The following is a 19,624-nucleotide window of genomic DNA, read 5'->3' on the forward strand; positions in this document are numbered from 1 at the left end:
TTTTTTTTTTTTTTTTTGCTTTGGCAAAAATGGTAGAGCCGGCGCGGCAGGGGGTGCGTGCTCAAAAATTTTTTACTGATAGGGGTGCGCGATCGAAAAAGTTTGGAGACCACTAGTCTAGGGGTTAGAGCAGTGGTGGGTGGGAGCCAGGACTCCTGGGTTCTAGCCCCAGCTCTGGGAGGGGAGTGGGGTCTAATGGTTAGAGCAGGGTGGCTGGGAGCCAGGACTCCTGGGTTCTATCCCCAGCTCTGGGAGGGGAGTGGGGTCTAATGGTTAAAGCAGTGGGGCCTGAGAGTCAGGACTATCTAGCTATTAGAGCAGGCAACAGGCCTCTAACCTTGATGGAAGCCAAATCAGGAGTGTGAAAACTCCCTAGGTATCATCTGAAGGGAAGAATGGGGGGTAGCAGAGAGCGCCCTTGCCCTCAGGCATAGAGCTTTCCAGCTACACAATCCCATACACACTGGGGGTCAGCACTGATTGTCAAGGGAGAGCGCCCCCTGCTGAGCCCCCCTCCCTGCAGCACAGCGCCCCCTACAGCAATGCCGCGGTCAGCACTGGCCGTGTGGGGTGGGCCCGTGTGAGCGTGCCCAGTGCGGTGCAGGAGGGACGTGATTGTGGACGCTTGCACTGAATTCCAGGGACAACGACAAGATCAAGCAGAGAATCATTCAGCTGACGGAGCTGCAGGAGAGCCTGGTGAGCGGGGCTCTGTGGGCGGGCATAGGGTCTGCCCCTGGGCCCAGCGCGGGGGGGGAGGCTACACAGCCTTGGCATCCTACCAGCTCCACACACCGACCACCCCACCCTCTTACCCCATCCCCCCAAGCCTGATCCTGCCAGGGGCTGGGGGCAGCCCCATGCTGGCCCTAACGCACCATCCCCTCTCCCTCAGGTCTGCTCCCAATTCGCAGCCCTTGGCTCATCTGCTGCGTGCCTGCCCCTTTAAATGCCCCTGCCCTGAGTAGGGGTGTTCCTTGCACCCTGTGATTCCTGCTCTAGGACCTTCTATGTAGCCCTCCTGCACCCTGCAGAGACACCAACCCGTCAAGAACCTGGATGAGAGCTCGCACCAGACGGCCTGGGGGCATTTACTGAGATACTGGGGCTGGTTCCCAGCTCCCCCATACTGCTCCTGACTTAGGGGTAAAGTCACTTTGACCTACCTGTATTCTGGGCCCTGCCCCCAGTGTCACTTAGAGCAGCCCTGAGGCTGCCCTAAATTATGCTCTGCCCCCTATGGGCCCTGAGAGGCAGAGAATAGCCACAGCGCAGTGCAATGGAGCGTGTTGCCACAGAGGGCGCTCTGCTCTCCACACCCCATTGTCCTGACGTGCTGGAGGGGCAGAGAACTCGGGTGGATAAAGATCCATAAAGCCCGTTTGCAGGTTTGGTGATGGACAGCGGCTCTCTTTCTCCTCTTCCAGCAAGACGAAATTTACATCCTGGAAGAGCAGCTGTGTAAGTACCCGACGTGGGGGCCAGAGCCCCAGCTACTGGAACTCAGCTGAGCACTGAAGCCAAGGGGACTAGGCCCAGGCACGCCAGCTGAGGACCTGGCACACTAGCTCCTACCAGAGTGAACTGGGGAGGTGGGAGCAGAGGGTTGGATTTTACGCACCCTTCCTAGAAGTCAGAGGCCTTTCAGTTTGCTTAGTCCAACCCGACCATGTTTTGTGGGGCAGGCTGGGTATTTGGTGAGGGTCAAAGTCCAATTTTCACAAGTCCAGCAGGAGTCAGAGTCTGAAATTAACTTATTCCCAGGAGTAAGATGACTTGCCTCATTGTGCAGGCGCTGCCCACACACACAGTGACCGAGATCCAGGTCCCCATTGTGCCGGGCGCTGCCCAGACACACACAGTGACCGAGATCAGGGCCCCATCGTGCTGGGCGCTGCCCAGACACACAGTGACCGAGATCAGGGCCCCGTCGCGCCGGGCGCTGCCCAGACACACAGTGACCGAGATCAGGGCCCCGTCGCGCCGGGTGCTGCCCAGACACACAGTGACCGAGATCAGGGCCCCATCGTGCTGGGCGCTGCCCAGACACACCGTGACCGAGATCGGGGCCCCGTCGCACCAGGCGCTGCCCAGACACACAGTGACCGAGATCAGGGCCCCGTCGTGCCGGGTGCTGCCCAGACACACAGCGACCGAGATCAGGGCCCCGTCATGCCAGGTGCTGCGGACACAAAGTAACCAAAATCAGGGGCTCCCTGTTCCGGGCACCGAACAGACACATAGTAACGAGATCAGGATCTCGCTGTGTCGGGCACTGCCCAGATACATGGGCCTGTTTTGTACACAGATTTTGCGCATGGGTTAGGGATGTGATTTTTTTTTACCCATCTTGCTACACTGATACAACCCCTATTAGAGACACAGTGAGGCCTGGCCTACACTTAACATTTAGAGCAACGGAGCTACCGAGCTCAGGGGGTGTGAAAAATACACCCCCCTGAACGCCGCAGCTCTGCTGACCGAACCCCCAGGGGAGGTGGATTTCCTACAGCACCGGGAAACTCCCGTCTGTCGGTGCAGGCAGCAGCTACGGTGCAGGGCTACCACAGCAGGATAGCTACGGCATCGGAGCTGTGCCACTACCGCCTGCAGCGTAGACAAGCCCTTACGCTGGTAGAAAGGTTCCTTATCCCCAGATCCCTGATCCCCCCTTCCCGTATGGAGATAGCTGTCCCGGCAGAAGCACGTCTCTACCAGTATAACTAGGGAGTTTGTACTCCTTTACCTACATCAGGTGAGTTACAGCTGTGTGACTTCAGTGTGTGGACAAGGTCACAGTGGGAGCCCTGCCCCATAGAGCTCGCAGTCTGAATGGACAGAGGGCGGGGTGGGGAAACTGAGGCACGGAGCATGGATGTGGTTTCCCCAAGGTCTGGGGCAGAGCTGGGAGGCGAAGCCAGCTCTCCCGAGTCGTAGTGCAGTGACTGATCCGAGACTTGGACACTGCCCACCACAGTCTATTTTACATTGATACTGGCCAGTTTCGCTGGCCTGGCCCCTGCAAGGGCAGGCGATGAGCCCCTCACTCAGGCGTTGGGTGCTCCCCCATGCGAGGGGGCCCACGGACTCCAGTGCCGAGCTCGGCGGCCTGAACCCCTGAGGCTGTGACGCTGGGGCTGCTGGCACCAGACAGCCGCGGACGTGATCTCAGGCCGAAACGTTGCCGTTGGAATTTGAAAGCTCCATCCGTTCTGCAGCAACGTTTCCGGTCCGTTTTCGGTTCCCTAAAACCTTGGGGGTTGGTTCGTTTTTTTTTTTTCAATCCAGGGCTAACTTGCCCTGCCAGCATCTCTGTAAATATCACGGGGACCTTCAAGGAAAGGGGAACCGTGGCATACGATTCACTGCGGCTTGCGTGGGAAGGGTTCCCTCCAGCGAGCCGCGGCCGCAGAACCCGGAGGCAGAACAGAAAAGGCCAGAGCATGGTGCTGATTTCCTGAGCTGCGGGGGCAGATCTGCAACTGGGGTAAAGCTGCACGGTGCTATTGGCTCCCGTAGGGCGGCGCCAGCGCACACCAGCTGGGGGTCTGGCCATGGTGAAGTTGCAGGGCACCCGGGGAGATTGGAGGAGTGGGACAGGCAGGGGGACAAGCTGGGACCTAGACAGGATTGGGGGTTCTAGGATAGGGGGAAGGGGCGGAGAGCTGGTGAAGGAGACGACACAGCGCCAAGATCCCTGAAGCCAGCTGACCCCTGCTGTCCTGTGTGTCCTCTTCCAGGTGCCTGCACTTGCCGCGAAGGAAAAAGGTTTGAACTCTCCATTAAACTCTCCCTACCCAGCACTGAGCTGGCAGCAGCCCCGCTCCCCTCCATTTCTGTCCCCCCAGCCCGCCTCCTCCCAGTCCAGCTCCACACTGCCCCGGCATCCCCATGCGCCGCCTCCTAGGGGTGGGAGGCCGGGAGCGCAGTCCGGAGGCCCCAAAGGAGCAGTGCTGCGTGCACTAGCGACAGATGGGAGACTTGGAGCTGGGGTTCCCAGACCAGTGCCGAGGGCTACAAGCCAGAACGCGTCTCCCCTGGCTCAAACCCGCCGGATCCAATTCGCATCAAACTCCCCCCTGAATCCTCGGCCCTCAGGAGCCCTCGCAACGCGCTCTGCAGGTTGGCGGGAGAGTCTCCCCCAAAGGCCACTCTTGGCTTTAGAGTGTCAACCATCTGGGCCCCCCTAATGAACCTCCCCTGTGAGGGATGGCTTGCCCACCACAGGAATGCAGCCACCTCTGGGGTGGGGCCCAGCAGCTGTTTATCCCGGGAGCCCTGGCTCAGGAGGGAGATGCAGCCACCTCTGGGGTGAGGCCCAGCAGCTGTTTAACAGCCACACGGCGCTTTAGGACAGGAAGTGCAGAAGCCTGTGTCCACCTGGAACGGCAAGAGGGCAGATGTGGACTCACACAACGTGAGAGCTGGCCGCAGGAGGGAGAAGCTATGTTTGATAAGGCAGATTCGCTGCTGGTGTAAATTGGGGTCACGGCATTATCATCTGGGGCTCGAGCTTTATGCCACACTGGGGTACAGTGACTGGGAGGGGAGAGCGCCCCCTACTGAGCCCCCATCCTGCAGCCTGCAGCACAGCGCCCCCTGGTGCCACGCTGGGGCATCGGGGCCGGCACTGACCGCGAGGGGAGAGCGCCCCCTACTGAGCCCCCATCCTGCTCCCTGCAGCACAGCGCCCCCTGGTGCCACCCTGGGCCATTGGGGCCGGCACTGACCGTGAGGGGAGAGCGCCCCCTACTGTCCCTTTTGGATCCTGAATCACAGCCTGTGAATGGGACGTACTTTACTAGCCTATTGGGGGGAGGGGGGAGCTGCAGGGGACGTCTCCGGCCAACTCCTGACCCTTGTCCCTTTCTCTCTATGCCCCCGCATGTCTCTCTGCAGAGAAGAGAATATAGAGCCTTTCCACACGTGAAGGGCGAGCTGCCTGCTGAGGGAGCCGGGAGCCACCCCCCTCCGCGATGGACAAACCCAGCGGGAGCTCCGGCCTGTTCCACCGCCCGGACCCGGAATAAACTCCCCTCCCATCTGCCAAGGGTTGTGACGTGCATTGTGGGGCGGCTGGTTACGGGGCGCCCTCGGGCTGCTTCTCAGACCCCTCTGGCAGCATCAACGGGGCAGAAAGGGCTCCTGGAGAATTGTCCAGTCATGGATTTACAGGGGCTGCTCTGTGCCCTGGTCTCTTTGGGGCTGGTTTACGCTTAAAACGTACCCAGGCGTAGCTCTGTTGGTCAGTGGTCTCCAGCCCTGCTCATAGGCGCCGACCCTGTGGGTGCTCCGGGGCTGGGGCGCCCACAGGGAAAAATTGGTGGGCGCTCTGCACCCACTGGCAGCTCCCCGCTCCACCCCCCGCCCCAGCTCACCTCTGCCTCCACCTCCTCCCATGAGTGCATCACCGAGTCCTGCTTCTCCCCCCTCCTTCCCAGCTCTTGCGCCGCAAAACAGCTGTTTCGCGCAGCAAGCGGTGGGAGGGAGGGGGAGGAGGAGGAATGCGGCGTGCTCGGGGAAGAGGCGGGGCCGGGGCGGGGATTTGGGGAGGGGTCCAATAGGGACAGGGAGAGGGCGAGGCCAGGGGCGGGGGGGGGGGCGCGAGCACCCACTGGTGCCAAGGAAAGTTGGCACCAGTGGCTGGGTTCACCCATTCAGGCTGCTGGGGCTTTCCGGGCCTTATGCATTAACGGCCCTCCCCATCCTGGGCTTTTCCAACAGCGTCAGCCCAGGTCACCCCAGCAGAAATGGGAGCAGCAGTCTGGCTGTACCCACTGGAAATGCAGCCACCTCTGGGGTGAGGCGGGGGCGGCCAAGCAGTGCACACGTTCAAGCCGTTCAGCAAGTGCCAGGGCACTTTTGATGACTGGAGCTGAGGAGGGCCAGGGCGGCTGAGCCAACACCCGTGTCCCTCCTCTGGACTCCTCTGGCCAATAGGACGCCAGCGACAAGGGCCCCCCCAAAATGCAGGACAAATCTCACCTGACAACCTGCCCCTGCGTCCCAGCCAGCAGCATGGCAGGGCTCAGGCAGGCTGCCTGCATGTCGTGGCCGGTGGCCCCCCCCTGCTCCCGAAAGCGGCCAGCTGCTGGCCTGTCTCTGCGCGCCCCTGGCGGGGGGGAGGGGGCTCTGTGCACTGCCCCCGCCCCGGGCAGCGCACGGAGACCTGCTGCCCCCCTCCCCACAAGGGGCGTGCAGAGATGTGCCAGCAGCAGGGCCAAGGCGACTCCCTGCGCGTGCTGCCTCCCTCCCTCCGTGCTGCGCCGCTTCCGGAAGTGTCCGGCATGTCCCTGCGGCCTCTGGGGGGGGAGGGGGTGTGTCTCCACCCCGACTCCGCAGCTCCCATTGGCCGGGAACTGCGGCCAATGGGAGCTGCAGGGGCGACGCCTGCGGGCAGCAGCGCACGGAGACCCCCTCCCCCCCCGCCTCAGAGCCGCTGCCAGAGGGGTATGTGTGCTGGTCGTTTTGGGAGCCGCGCTGCCCGAGGTAAGCGCTGCCCCCCTCCTGCCCCCCCAACCCCCTGTCCCAGTCCAGAGCCCGCACCCAAACTTCCTCCCCGAGCCTGCCCTCTCATCCCTCCTGCCCCCCAACCCCCTGCCCCAGTCCAGAGGCTGCACCCTGCACCCAAACTTCCTCCCAGAGCCTGCCCTCTCATCCCTCCCGCCCCCCAACCCCCTGCCCCAGTCCAGAGGCCGCACCCCGCACCCAAACTTCCTCCCAGAGCCTGCCCTCTCATCCCTCCCGCCCCCCAACCCCCTGCCCCAGTCCAGAGGCCGCACCCTGCACCCAAACTTCCTCCTAGAGCCTGCCCCCTCCCCCTTCCCGTCCCCAACCCCCCTGCCCCATCAAGGTACCTCACTTTATTTTCATTTACTTCCCATTACTTATAATATAGGAGGAGGTAAAAAAGAATGAAAAACAGGGAGGGAGGGAGATAAGAGAGAATGGTCTTTTTCTTGGCTGGGTCCTGAGGGGGGGACCCCCAAAAATGAAGCTGCGCACAGGGCCCCACTAACTCGAAATCCGCCACTGCATATGCCCCTCACCGAGAGGGACTGGAGCACATGGCCCCCTCCTTGTGCCCCCACCCCCCGAGCCCACCGGCGCTGGGGGGTTAAATCGGATCCCCGGCTGGCTCACCATCGAGTGCCTGTGTCCAGCTTGGAGGCTTCCGCGCCCATCGGGGTGGCCAGGGGGTAGCCTGTGGGCAAAACGAGTTTGTGAGTTCTCGGTCCAGCTCCTGACTGGACATTAGCTGCCCCCCTCACTGGCACCCTCAGCACAGGCCCCGCCCCCCGGCACGGGGGTGAGGCACATAGCAGTGTGGGGGTGAGCAGGGAGATAGCCTTATGGGTTCCCCAGGGATTTCCTACCCTCCTGCTGGGTCTCAGCCACCCCTTTTCCTGTCCCCCAACCGTCCCCCACCAGGGCCAAATCCTCTCAGCAATGTTGGCATAAATCTGGAATCACTCTGGATTGACACCGATGGGCTCAGATCAGAATGTGGTCCCATCCCCATAGTGGAGTCGCTCCGGATTGACACTAGCGTTACCACCTTTGAAATGCAACCCCCACCCCCAAGGCCAGCCTGCCACTACCCTAAACCCCAACCACAAGGCAACTCCGCAACCCAACCCCTTTCAACAGCCACTTATAGTTTTGGTGTGTGTGTGTGTGTCACGTATTTTGTCACGTATATTTTTAGTAAAAGTCATGGACAGGTCACGGGCAATAAACAAAATTCTGGGAAACTTTGACCTGTCTGTGAGTTTTACTAAAAAAATCCATGATACAATCATATGGGAAGACCCTGGGCAGATGCCGGGTGGCTGGGAGCTCCAGGGCCACCCCCCGACCTGAAGCTGGGAGCTGCAGGGTTCCATCCCCCCTCCCACCACGGCAGCTGTTAAACAATAGAATACCATTTATTCAAATATTTGTGGATGTTTTCTACGTTTTCAAATGTATTGATTTCAATTACAACGCAGAATACAAAGTGTACAGTGCTCACTTGAGATTATTTTTGATTAAATATTTGCACTGTAAAAAACCAAAAGAAATCGTATTTTTCAATTCACCTCACACAAGTACTCTAGTGCAATCTCTTTATCATGACAGATGACCTTACAAATGTGGAATTATGTACATAAAATAACTGCATTCAAAAATAAAACAGTGTCAAACTTTAGACCCTACAAGTCCACTTAGTCCTACTTCTTGTTCAGCCAATCGCTCAGACAAACAAGATTGTTTACATTTATGGGAGATAATCCTACCCACTTCTTGTTTACAATGTTTACAGCTGTTCTCATGGCACTGTTGTAGCTGGCGTTGCAAGATATTTATGTGCCAGATGCGCTAAAGATTCATATGTCCCTTCACGCTTCATCCACCATTCCGGAGGACATGCGCCCATGCTGATGACGGGGTCTGCATTTAGGGTGTGTGTGTGTGGGGGGGTCTGCTCCGGGTCTTCGGCAGCATTTCGGCAGTGGGGGGGTCTTTGGTGCGGCGGAAGCCCCGGAGTGGACCCCCCTCCGCCGAAGTGCTGCCGAAGCCCCGGACCGCCACCGGGTATTTGAATCGGGCCTCGCAGTTCATAAATCCAGGGCCGGATTTATGAACTGCGAGGCCCGATTCAAATAGAGGATCCGCCCTCTGCTTGCTCTCTCCAAGCCTCAGTCCCTCACAAGCACCTTTAAACAGCTTCGCCCGCTGCAACGCTGCCCCCAGCACGGCCCAGCCCTGGCTCAGGCCCCCCAGTGCACAGGTGCCAGTCCCCTGTAATCGGGCACAACCCTTGGATCCCATGTGCCTCCAGACCAGCCGGGTCTGGGGAGGGGGTAGTTCCTCCACGGCTCCTCAAGCAATCTCCTGGGGTTAGAACTCCCCACTGGGCTCCTCCCTGAAATGAGGGACCCTCCAGCTGCCCGTGGCAGGGAGGCCAAGGACAGGGGTGCCCTGAGTGGGAGGATCAGGCCCCTCGTGAAAGCCCGATGGGGGCGGGGGTGAGATGACCCTGTTTAGCTGCTCTTCCTGGCTCTCAAGGGGATGCAGGTGGCTTCAGGTGGCTGGTCACTTGCAAATCGCAAGAACCCAGGTGTCCGGAGCTACTCTCCGGGGATCCCCACACTGGACCGGGGGAGGAAGAGCAGCGAATGCATTTCTGCAGCAGACCCCTGTGGGCAGCTCTATCCCCCTGCACCAGGGCAATTCCCGGTGGATCTGCAGGGGAGAATCCAACTGCGAGACACACACACCCCTGCGTTTTCACTGGCCCTGACCCATCCTCACGGTCACAGATTAAGTTACTGGGGGGTTTGTGTGTGTCACGGCTCCACGGGATCTGTGCTAGGCCTCGGCTTTTAAGCCGTCTCGTGGAGGAACCCTGTCAGTGTGCCCCCCTCCTCGCCTCGTGTCCTGCACTGCCCTCCAAGAGCAGACTTAGCCCTTTGCCCTCCACTGGGTAACCATGGGAAACTGAGGCACGCATCAGCCTCATAAACATATTACAGAAAATTCCCACTTTGTCACAGGGGGCATTTTATCCGGCTTGTTTACACGTTGAGCTTCACCCCACCCGCCCAGACGGAGCAGGTATGGCAGTCCTTGCTCACTCAGCACAGCTGCTGTCTCCATTCACCTCCAGCCCCGAACCGTCTGCGTCTCCTTTGCTATGTCCTGAGTCTGGTCCAGTGCTTCTCCACCAGGGCCTTCCAGGGGGTACATCGACTCCTCTAGAGATTTGCCTGGTTTTACAACAGGCAGGCTACATAAACAGCACGAGCGAAGTCAGTGCAAACTAAACTGTCCTACGGCCACAAGTATCAGGGGGTAGCCGTGTTAGTCTGTAGCCACAAAAACAACAAGGAGTCCGTTGGCACCTTAAAGACTAACAGATTTATTTGGGCATAAGCTTTCGTGCGTAAAAAACCCACTTCTTCGGCTGCATGGAGTGAAAAGTGCAGATGCAGGCATTAGATACTGACACATGAAGAGCGCAATGAGAAAGGAAGCACCAGGTCAGTTATAGCACGCTGGGATGCTTTGGTATTTTGAGGTCTGCTTCTGTAAGCAAGTCGTTTTTATGTGAGGTGAAACTTGGGGGTACGCCCGGGGGCGGCTCCAGGCACCAGCGCAGCAAGCGCATGCCTGGGGCAGCGAGCCGCGGAGGGCGGCATGCCGGTCACTGTGAGGGCAGCAGTCAGGCATCCTTCGGTGGCATGCCTGCGGGAGGTCTGCCGGTCCCGTGGCTTCCACGGCAATTTGGGTACGCTGAAGGCACGGGACTGGCAGATCATCCGCAGAAACGCCGCCGAAGGCCGCTTGACTGCCGTGCTTGGGGCAGCAAAAAACATAGAGCAGCCCCTGGGTACGCCAGACAAATCAGATGCCTGAAAGGGGTACCGGAGTCTGGAAAGGTCGAGAACAACTGCTCTGGTCAGTTTCACTCAGCCCTCAGGGGACTGTAACTTACCTCCCTAGAGCATCCAGGGAGGGGAGGTGCCAGGGAAAGATACAAACTTCCAACTTGTTCCAGACAGAGTGGCACCGGGGCAGGTGCGATAGACACATAAACAGACAAACGTCAGAGGCCCCAAAACAATGCCCCAAAAGCAGGTTATGATTAATCACGTTGGTTAGGGTCGTGCCTAAGGCCCCACCCAGATGGGGGCCCCATTGCACTTGATCTGCACAGGGTCACAAAAGGTCTCTGACCCAAAGAACTGACCCTGGAAATAGACCAGACCAGAATGAGGCCGGGGTAGCGCAGAAGAAGCACTGGGAGGGCAGCAACCAGGGAAATGAAATGCAAGACACCTCCCCTTACTTGAAGGGGAGGGTTGAAATGCCAAACAATCAAAGGCCCCAGTGCCGCACTTTGCTTTGAAATCAACGGGGCTGCTGGCAGACATGTGGGTTTGCAGGCTTGAACCCCAAACTGGACTTTTCCAAAATGTGAGGTGGCTCCACAGAGCTAACTGGCCCTCGCTGTGAGTCTGCAAAAGTGTTTTTTTCTATTCCGGTTTTCCTTGGCAACGTTAGCACTTCAATGAGCTGGTCAGGACTGTTTCGCTTGACTAAGGAAAACAAGACAACACATCATGAGAGCTGGCTACATTTCACTGCTCAAATTTCCTAATATTGATTGCTTGATGTTTCAACCTGCATTCATGCTGGCGCTTTTTTGCATTTAATTTCCCTGTCTTTTCTTAGGCATTGTCTACATGGGGAATTCTGGGATAACTCAGGTATTCCATAATACCTCTCCTCCCCACGGTCTATTCCAAAACAAACTCACTTTACTCCAGCATATTTCCCTGATTTGGAGTTATTCTGGAATAACTATTTCACTCGATAGCAATTCCAGGATAACGCAGGCGTTCCAGAATAACTCGCTGTCTGCACACTCTATTCCAAAATCAATTGAGAAACAGGGAGGTGGCAAAAATTTGCAGATGATACAAAACTTTTCACAATAGTTAAGTTCCAGGCAGACTGCAAAGAGCTACAAAGGGATCTCACCAAACTGGGTGACTGGGCAACAAAATGGCAGAAGAAATTCAATGTTGATAAATGCAAAGTAATGCACACTGGAAAACATAATCCCAACTCTATATACAAAATGATGGAGTCTAATTTAGCTGTTACCACTCAAGAAAGAGATCTTGGCGTCATTGTGGAGAGTTCTCTGAAAACATCCACTCAATGTGCAGCGGCAGTCAAAAAAGCGAACAGAATGTTGGGAATTATTAAGAAAGGGATAGATAATAAGTAAGACCCTACCAAATTCACAGCCATGAAAAACGTGTCACGGTCCATGAAATCTGGTCTCCCCCCGTGAAACCTGGACCGTTGTGTGCTTTTACCCTATACTAAACAGATGTCACGAGGGAGACCAGAGTTTCTCAAATTCGGGGTCTTGACCCAAAAGGGAGTTGCAGGGGGGTTGCAAGGTTATTTTAGGAGGGGTCGTAATATTGCCACCCTTACTTCTGCGCTGCTGCCTTCTGAGCTGGGCGGCTGGAGAGCAGCGGCTGTTGGCCAGGTGCCCAGCTCTGAAGGCAGTACCCTGCCAGCCGCAGTGCAGAAGTAAGGGTAGCAGTATCGCAACCCCCCCCTACAATAACCTTGTGACCCCCACACGACTCCGTTTTGTGTCTAGACCCCTACAATTACAACACCATGACATTTCAGATTTCAGGGGAGGGATCGCTCAGTGGTTTGAGCATTGGCCTGCTAAACCCAGGGTTGTGAGTTCAATCCTTGAGGGGGCCACTTAGGGATCTAGGGCAAAATTGGTACTTGGTCTTGCTAGTGAAGGCAGAGTGCTGGACTCGATGACCTTTCAAGGTCCTTTCCAGTTCTAGGCGATAGGATATCGCCATTAATTTTTTTTTTTTAAGTAGCTGAAATCATGAAATTTACAATTTTTAAAATCCTATGACCCATGAAATTGACCAAAATGGACCATGAATTTGGTAGGGCCCTAATAATAAGAGAGGAAAATATCATATTGCCTCTATATAAATCCATGGTTCACCCACATCTTGAATACTGCATGCAGATCTGGTCGCCCCATCTCAAAAAAAGATATATTGGCATTGGAAAAGATTCAGAAAAGGGCAACAAAAACGATGAGAGGTATGGAACAGATTCCGTATGAAAAGAGATTAATAAGATTGGAACTTTTCAGTTTGGAAAAGAGACGATTAAGGGGGGATATGACAGAGGTCTACAAAATCATGACTGGTGTGGAGAAAGTAAATAAGGAAGTGTTATTTACTCCTTCTCATAACACAAGAACTAGGGGTCACACAATGAAATTAATAGGCAGCAGGTTTAAAACAAACAAAAGGAAGTATTTCTTCACACAACACACAGTTAACCTGTGGAACTCTTTGCTAAAGGATGTTGTGAAGGCCAAGACTATAACAGGGTTCAATAAAGAACTAGATACATTCATAGAGGATATGCTACTCCCAACTAGGACATGAGTTTCTGGAGCAGAAGGGAGGGGAAAATGGAACTCAGATTTCTAGAAGAGGGGTGCGTATGATGCTCTGTAGATTTGCTATAACTGACCCTTGATACACCTCTACCCCGATATAACGCTGTCCTCGGGAGCCAAAAAAATCTTACCGTGTTATAGGTGAAACCGCGTTATATCGAACTTGCTTTGATCCGCCGGAGTGCGCAGCCCTGCCCCCCCGGAGCGCTGCTTTACCGCGTTATAGCCGAACTCGTGTTATATCGGGTCGCGTTATATCGGGATAGAGGTGTATTTAGCTCATTAATCTCTGGCGGGGGATGCTTTTCTGTTTTGATTTCCGGCCCTTTAAATCTCAGACTCCACCTCCTTGCACTGGATGGGCACAGTACAGCCTGCTCGCAATGCTGCCTACTGCAGGCCAAGCCTATTAAAGGAGCAGGGGTCGAGGAGTTTTTTTGCAGAGGAGGGGGCTTCTCTGATGAGCACCATGCTTCCCGTCTGGCTTTCCGGGCCACCTTCTCCGCCCGTCACGATCGCGCATGACTTCAACATGTGGCGGGACTACTTGAACCTGTCAAAGGTTCTTGGCGAAATCATTGAGGAGCACAGAAGGGGGTCCAGGAGCCTCCTAACCTGTGAGACGGCAGATCCCTGCCTGCCAGGGACCTCCCTTCAAATGTCTCCGGGGGACGCCTCGAGCCCGAAGTCATCGGGGTGGAACAGGAGCAACGGCAGCAGCTGTCCTCAAAGTGGGCAGAACGGGGCAGCCACCCCTCAGACGCCCGGCAGATTCATATGCAACTTCTGCAGGCACAATGGGGAATCCAAGAGGGTCTACTCCTCCCACTTGCTGAAGCAAGCGGATGGTACCGTGCTGTGTCCCATCCTGCGCAACTACGTCTGCCCGGTGTGCGGTGCCACGGGCGACGGTGCCCATACGCTGAAATACTGCCCGCGCAATCAAGAGAAGCAGTCCCTCTACTGCAAAGGCGGGCGCAACTCGGCTGGCTTCGTAGTGAGACGGTGAACGGCAGGGGAAGAAACCTCCTCCATCCTGGGACAAAACCTGGGACCTTTCACCAGGGAGCCAGAAGGGGCTTGGAATTGAAGTTTAGTTTTCCACCGTTTGTTTCCTAGTTCGCATTTAAATTCCAGGGTGGATTTGACGCAGCCACGTCGAAAGTCGCCCTGGTTTCTTTAAATCCCCACAGCAGCCTGGTTTTGGTATCCCTGCCTTGCGATGACTTCCGTCGGAAGAGAACCAGTGCCAAAGAACCGGAAGTTTCATCGTTTTGCCCTTGTCCTGCTTAACTCCTGCAGAGATTTAATTTTGAGCATTTGTCAACGAGGCAGCATCCGTCGGGCTGGATGGGCGCAAGACTTTTGTCTTAAGTAGATTTGTTTTGTTTGAAACTTCTTTTCCCAACCAAGTGTTGTTCATTTTATTTTACACATCACAGGAATCACGAAGACTTTTAAATGTGAGTTTTGTTTTAAAATCATGTCAGAAAAAGGCCTGAATTCTAAAATACGCATAAACGTCGCGTTTGAACTGATTTTGTTATTGCAACATGTGTGTGGGGGGGGGAGGGATTGTTCTCTCTGTGTTATGAGTTTTGAGGGTTTGTTTATGAGAGTTATTTTTCATTAAGAAATGAAACACTCCCTTATCCCCTTTCCCTTCTGTTTAATAAACAGCATTATTGTTCTAGCAGCCGGTTGTGTGTTTGATCGGGTTTTCCTCTGCGTGGCTCTGGGACAGTGCCCCGGGCAATGATCTCCTTTCGGGCTGGCAATAGAGGTCGAAGAGCCCCCTGGCTGCCCGCTTTTATTCTGGGCGGCGGCTGGGAGGGACATACCCAGACAGACATGCCCGGCCTCCGGCGAAGCTTTCTCAGCCCTGCACTACTGGGGACTACTGGCAGATTTGGGGGGATCTCTACACCCATCCTGTTAGAAACCGGCCTGACTCACTAACCTTCCCGCCCCCGCAAGCAACTGAAGGGACTTGGGCCAGAAGCAGCGTCCCGGCGTCCGCACACCCAACGCTCTGGCCTGCTGTGGGCCCACTATCCTCTTCCTCGTCGGGACCTTCTTCAGTCCCCTTTACAGTCCACCAACTGTGAGGCCCAGAAGACCCCAACAGCAGCCCTGGCTCCGCCTCTCCGATCCCTACATGTCCCGGCCCTGCCCCCTCTGCCCTGGTGTGACCCCGTTGCTCCAAACTGGCTCCTGTTTTCCAAGGGGGTCGGAGGAGCGTGGAAGGCAGAGTGGGGAACCTGCTAGGGAACAGGGTCCCTGGAGCCCGTGCACCTCCTAGTGTGATGCAGAGAACATGCCCCTGCAAAGGATCTGAATGTGTCCTGCAGCAGAGAGCCAGATTAGGGGTGGCTGCATGCATGGGAGGTAAAGATTAAGGGGTGCTGGGGGGTCAGCTGGTCCAATAGCAAGAGAGAGGTGTAAGGAGGGGTGAGTTCTGAGGCGAAGTCTCTCACCAGAGGCTCTTAAGCAAAGTAGGCTGTCATGGGATAAGAGGGAAGGGCCTCTCATGGATCAGTAACTGGTTAAAAGACAGTATCAGAGGGGTAGCCGTGTTAGTCTGAATCTGTAAAAAGCAACAGAGGGTCCTGTGGTGCCTTTAAGACTAACAGAAGTATTGGGAGCATAAGCTTTCGTGGGTAAGAACCTCACTTCTTCAGATGCAAGTCTGGTTAAAAGACAGGAAACAAAAGGTAGGAATAAATGGTCAGTTTTCAGAATGAAGAGCGGTAAATAGTGGGGTCCCCCAGGGGTCTGTACTTGGACCAGTCCTATTCAACATATTAATAAATGACCTGGAAAAAGGGGTAAACCGTGAAGTGGCAAAATTCGCAGACGATACAAAACTACTCAAGATAGTTAAGTCCAAAGCAGACTGCGAAGAGCTACAAAGGGACCTCACTAAACTGGGTGACTGGACAACAAAATGGCAGATGAAATTCAATGTTGATACATGCAAAGTAATGCACATGGGAAAACATAATCCCAACTATTCATACAAAACGATGGGGTCTGTTACCTCTCAAGAAAGATCTTGGCGTCATTGTGGATAGTTCTCTGAAAACATCCACTCAGTGTGCAGCGGCCGTCAAAAAAGCAAACAAAATGTTGGGAATCATTAAAAAAGGGATAGAGAATAAGACAGAAAATATCATATTGCCTCTATATAAATCCATGGTACGGCCACATCTTGAATACTGCATGCAGATATGGTCGCCCCATTTCTAAAAAGAGATATAGGAATTGGAAAAGGGTCAGAGAAGGGCAACAAAAATGATTAGGGGGATGGAACAGATTCCATATGAGGAGAAATTAATAAGATTGGGACTTTTCAGCTGGGAAAAGAGACAACTAAGTGGGGATAAAATAGAGGTCTATAAAATCATGACTGGTGTGGGGAAAGTAAATAAGGAAGTGTTATTTATTCCTTCTTGTAACACAAGAACTAGGGGACACCCAATGAAAATAATAGGCAGCAGGTTTAAAACAAACACAAGGAAGTATTTCATCACACAGTCAACCTGTGGAACTCCTTGCCAGAGGATGTTGTGAAGGCCAAGACTATAATAAGGTTCAAAAATGAACTAGAGAAGTTCACGGAGGACAGGTCCATCAATGGCTATCAGACAGGATGGGCAGGGATGGTGTCCCTAGCCTCTGTTTGCCAGCTGGGAATGGGCGACAGGGGATGGATCACTTGATGATTACCTGTTCTGTTCATTCCCTCTGGGGCACCTGGCATTGGCCACAGTCGGAAGACAGGATACTGGGCTAGCTGGACCTTTGGTCTAACCCAGTGCAGCCGTTCTAATGTTCTTAAGAGGGTGGTGGGGGTTGAGGGTGACAGGGATCCCTGCAAAGATGATAGATCAGATCACAATGGGGACAAATCCGAAGCAGCATCTGCCAAGGGGATCGCCCTCCAACCTGAGGTATTTCCCTAGCAAACTGCCTAGATATTGTGCCGGCCACAGTGAAGCCAAGACATCCTTGTATGTGTTCGAGATGCAGGAAATGCGATGGTGGGGGAGGAAAGTGGTGGCTCCCAAGCTCCATCTACAAGCTTAAGTGCTGCCCAGTCACTCCCACAGCGCTGATGTGCAGGTGTGCAGGTTTAATCGGCAGCAAAATCGTTAAGAACTGTGACCTTTTTACGTCTCAGTCGTTAGGTTTCAGGGTCAACAACCCACACGTGACTGCTGGGCCAGAGCTCCTGTTTCAGGCTGGCTGCTGACTCAGGCAGAGGCCACTGGATCCATTACACATTTTGAAGTTGTCTTCTTGTCGCCAGGAAGGTGAGAGGCTTATTACAGTACAGACCCGTTTACACGCGAATCCGCTTAAAGCGCGGTTGCGCCATGCCTCCCAGTGCTACCTATTTAACACGCGAGACTCGTTAACATGAGGTACAGGAACTTGCTATGTAGCGCTCCAGATTTGCTCACTAACTCACGGACACAGAAATCGACAGGAAGTGCGGAGCGGAAATGTGTTGTACGTCTTTACCGATATTGGTAAAGACGTATCACGCACGCTTAGTCATTGTCACGCTAGAGAGAGATATAATATGTACAGTAGTACTGTAGTTATATAGTAATACAGTACATATACTACATTAGAAAATTTTAACTGTAGGCCTAATATAATAGCAGAGGGCAAGTGGCAGCGTTCCTACACTGTAGAAGAAAATCTAGCTGCAATATATTGAGTAAATAGCAGAGAAACCCAGGCCAAAGTTTCAAAAGACATTGGGATTGCCGAATCTACTCTCCGAGAACGGCTAAAAAACGAATCGAAACTGAATGGCTCTGTACCAAATATCGATTCTGCCGCGGGGCTTAAGCGAAAACGCGTGTGCAATTCAGCAAAACCCACAACAGACAAAGCCATGCGCACGTGGTTTGCTCAGGAAAGGCCGAAAGGAATGCCGCTAAGTGGGCGAATTCTTCAAGCCCAAGCGACAAAATTTGGACATTGAATGAGGGATGAATCATTCCAAGCCAGCAAGGGGTTTACAAGTCGGTTTAAAACGCGTCATGGCATCACGCAGGTGTCGATTTCGGGAGAAAGCCGCGGCTGCGAACGCGTTTCCCGCCGTGTTAAAATCTATTTTACAAAACGAAGACTACCACGAAGAACAACTTTGTAATTGTGATGCAACAGCTTTATTTGCAAACCTGCTACCTGATAAGACTTTAGCCTTTAATTACGAGACACAGAAAACAGCTGGATTTCAAAAGATAAAAGATCGTGTGACTCTTACCCATACGCTTACCCCTCTTCTCATTGGCAGCTTTCAAAACCCTCGCTGCTTTAATCACCTCAATAGAGCCAAACTGCCAGTAATATACGCTAACTGCAAAAATGCTTGGATGACGAGACACATTTTCGACGACGGGTTCCACAACAGCTTTGTTCCAGCTGTTCGTAAGCATCTGCAGTTGAAGAAACTCGAAGCCAAAGCACTTTTGCTACTTGACAATTGTCCAGCCCATCCTCCGGCCGAATCACTGGTATCGAGAGACGGAAAAATTCGAGTGCTATACCTACCATTCAACACAACATCAAAAATTCAACCTGTAGACCAGGGCATTATTCAGAATTTTAAAAACAATTATCGACAGGAGCCGATTTCGGTGATTGTGTCATGCACGTCTTCAGGCATTTCCGAATTCCTGAAACAGTTAAACATGAAGGAAATTATTTATTTAGTTAAAAAAGCTTGGGACGGAGTAAAACAAAAGTCCATTGAAAACTGCTGGATGAAGGCTCTCGGTGACGCCTTTTCTGTCAAAGACGGCTCAGACTCGGAAAACTCCAGCATTGGCACGGATTCAGAGCCAGACTATGAAGGATTTTGGGAAGAAGACGTCCTACAAACACACGTGCAGACAAAAGAGGATAAAGGTAAACTTCTCTTTCCAATGATAAAACATTTGAGTTTGGATACGTCGCCGGAAATCATTACCGAGTGGCTGGAGATGGATGAAGATTGCCTGACTTCAGAATTTCTGTCCAAGGAAGAAATATTAACGGGCTGCGAGGCTACGTCGGACCGCGAAAGCGATGGCGAGAATTCTAATAACGCAGGCCTAAATGACAATGATGACGAGGAGGAGGATGTCGTTGAAAAGGTCAAAACTTCGCCCCCAGAAGCCCTTGGGGCTGTAGAAACCGTTGTAAGCTTTATGGAGGAGCAAAATGCGGAAAATATAGAAATCATTCATCTGCGGCGAATGACAGACTTCATAAGAAAGGAAAAAAATGCGAGCATGAAAGAGCAGAAAATAAAGGCATTTTTTTCTAAGTGAATCGTAGACACTTTTTCCAGCATGACCCTCTTAACCTGCGGTCTGTTAACACGCGGTCGTGACGGCTTGACTCCCGACAGCCGTGTGTAAACGGGTCTGCACTAAAGAAAGCTCAGATCTCTGGGCACGCAATGGGCCTGTGATAGGGTGACAGGGCTGCCTGGCTTAGCCAGCTCTGTGCTGCCCTGGGAATTCCCAGTGGGAAACTCCTTCTCCCTGGGGTTTGCTAGCTGGGGGTGCCATCTCTTACCCTATCGCGCCGCCGAGGCTGATGCTT

At 54.0% G+C, this 19,624-nt stretch overlaps 2 protein-coding genes across 2 annotated transcripts; both read left to right on the top strand.

The window, feature by feature from the left end:
- The first annotated feature begins 13,381 nt into the window (after nt 1–13,381).
- Nucleotides 13,382–14,477, top strand: NANOS2 (nanos C2HC-type zinc finger 2). Its single transcript, XM_005283769.2, has one exon. The coding sequence runs from the start codon at nt 13,476–13,478 to the stop codon at nt 14,022–14,024; it is 549 nt and encodes a 182-aa protein (XP_005283826.2). The 5' UTR covers nt 13,382–13,475; the 3' UTR covers nt 14,025–14,477.
- Nucleotides 14,478–18,072: 3,595 nt separating this feature from the next.
- On the top strand, nt 18,073–19,347 carry LOC135976403 (jerky protein homolog-like). Its single transcript, XM_065571819.1, has one exon. The coding sequence runs from the start codon at nt 18,073–18,075 to the stop codon at nt 19,345–19,347; it is 1,275 nt and encodes a 424-aa protein (XP_065427891.1).
- Nucleotides 19,348–19,624: the final 277 nt, after the last annotated feature.

This window comes from Chrysemys picta, chromosome 17, assembly GCF_011386835.1.
Source record: "Chrysemys picta bellii isolate R12L10 chromosome 17, ASM1138683v2, whole genome shotgun sequence".
In the NCBI taxonomy this organism is placed as follows: Eukaryota; Metazoa; Chordata; order Testudines; family Emydidae; genus Chrysemys; species Chrysemys picta.

Bases quoted from the DNA above. Each gene is read 5' to 3' on its own strand.
- NANOS2 (XM_005283769.2), top strand. From the start codon at position 13,476: ATGAGCACCATGCTTCCCGTCTGGCTTTCCGGGCCACCTTCTCCGCCC.
- LOC135976403 (XM_065571819.1), top strand. From the start codon at position 18,073: ATGGCATCACGCAGGTGTCGATTTCGGGAGAAAGCCGCGGCTGCGAAC.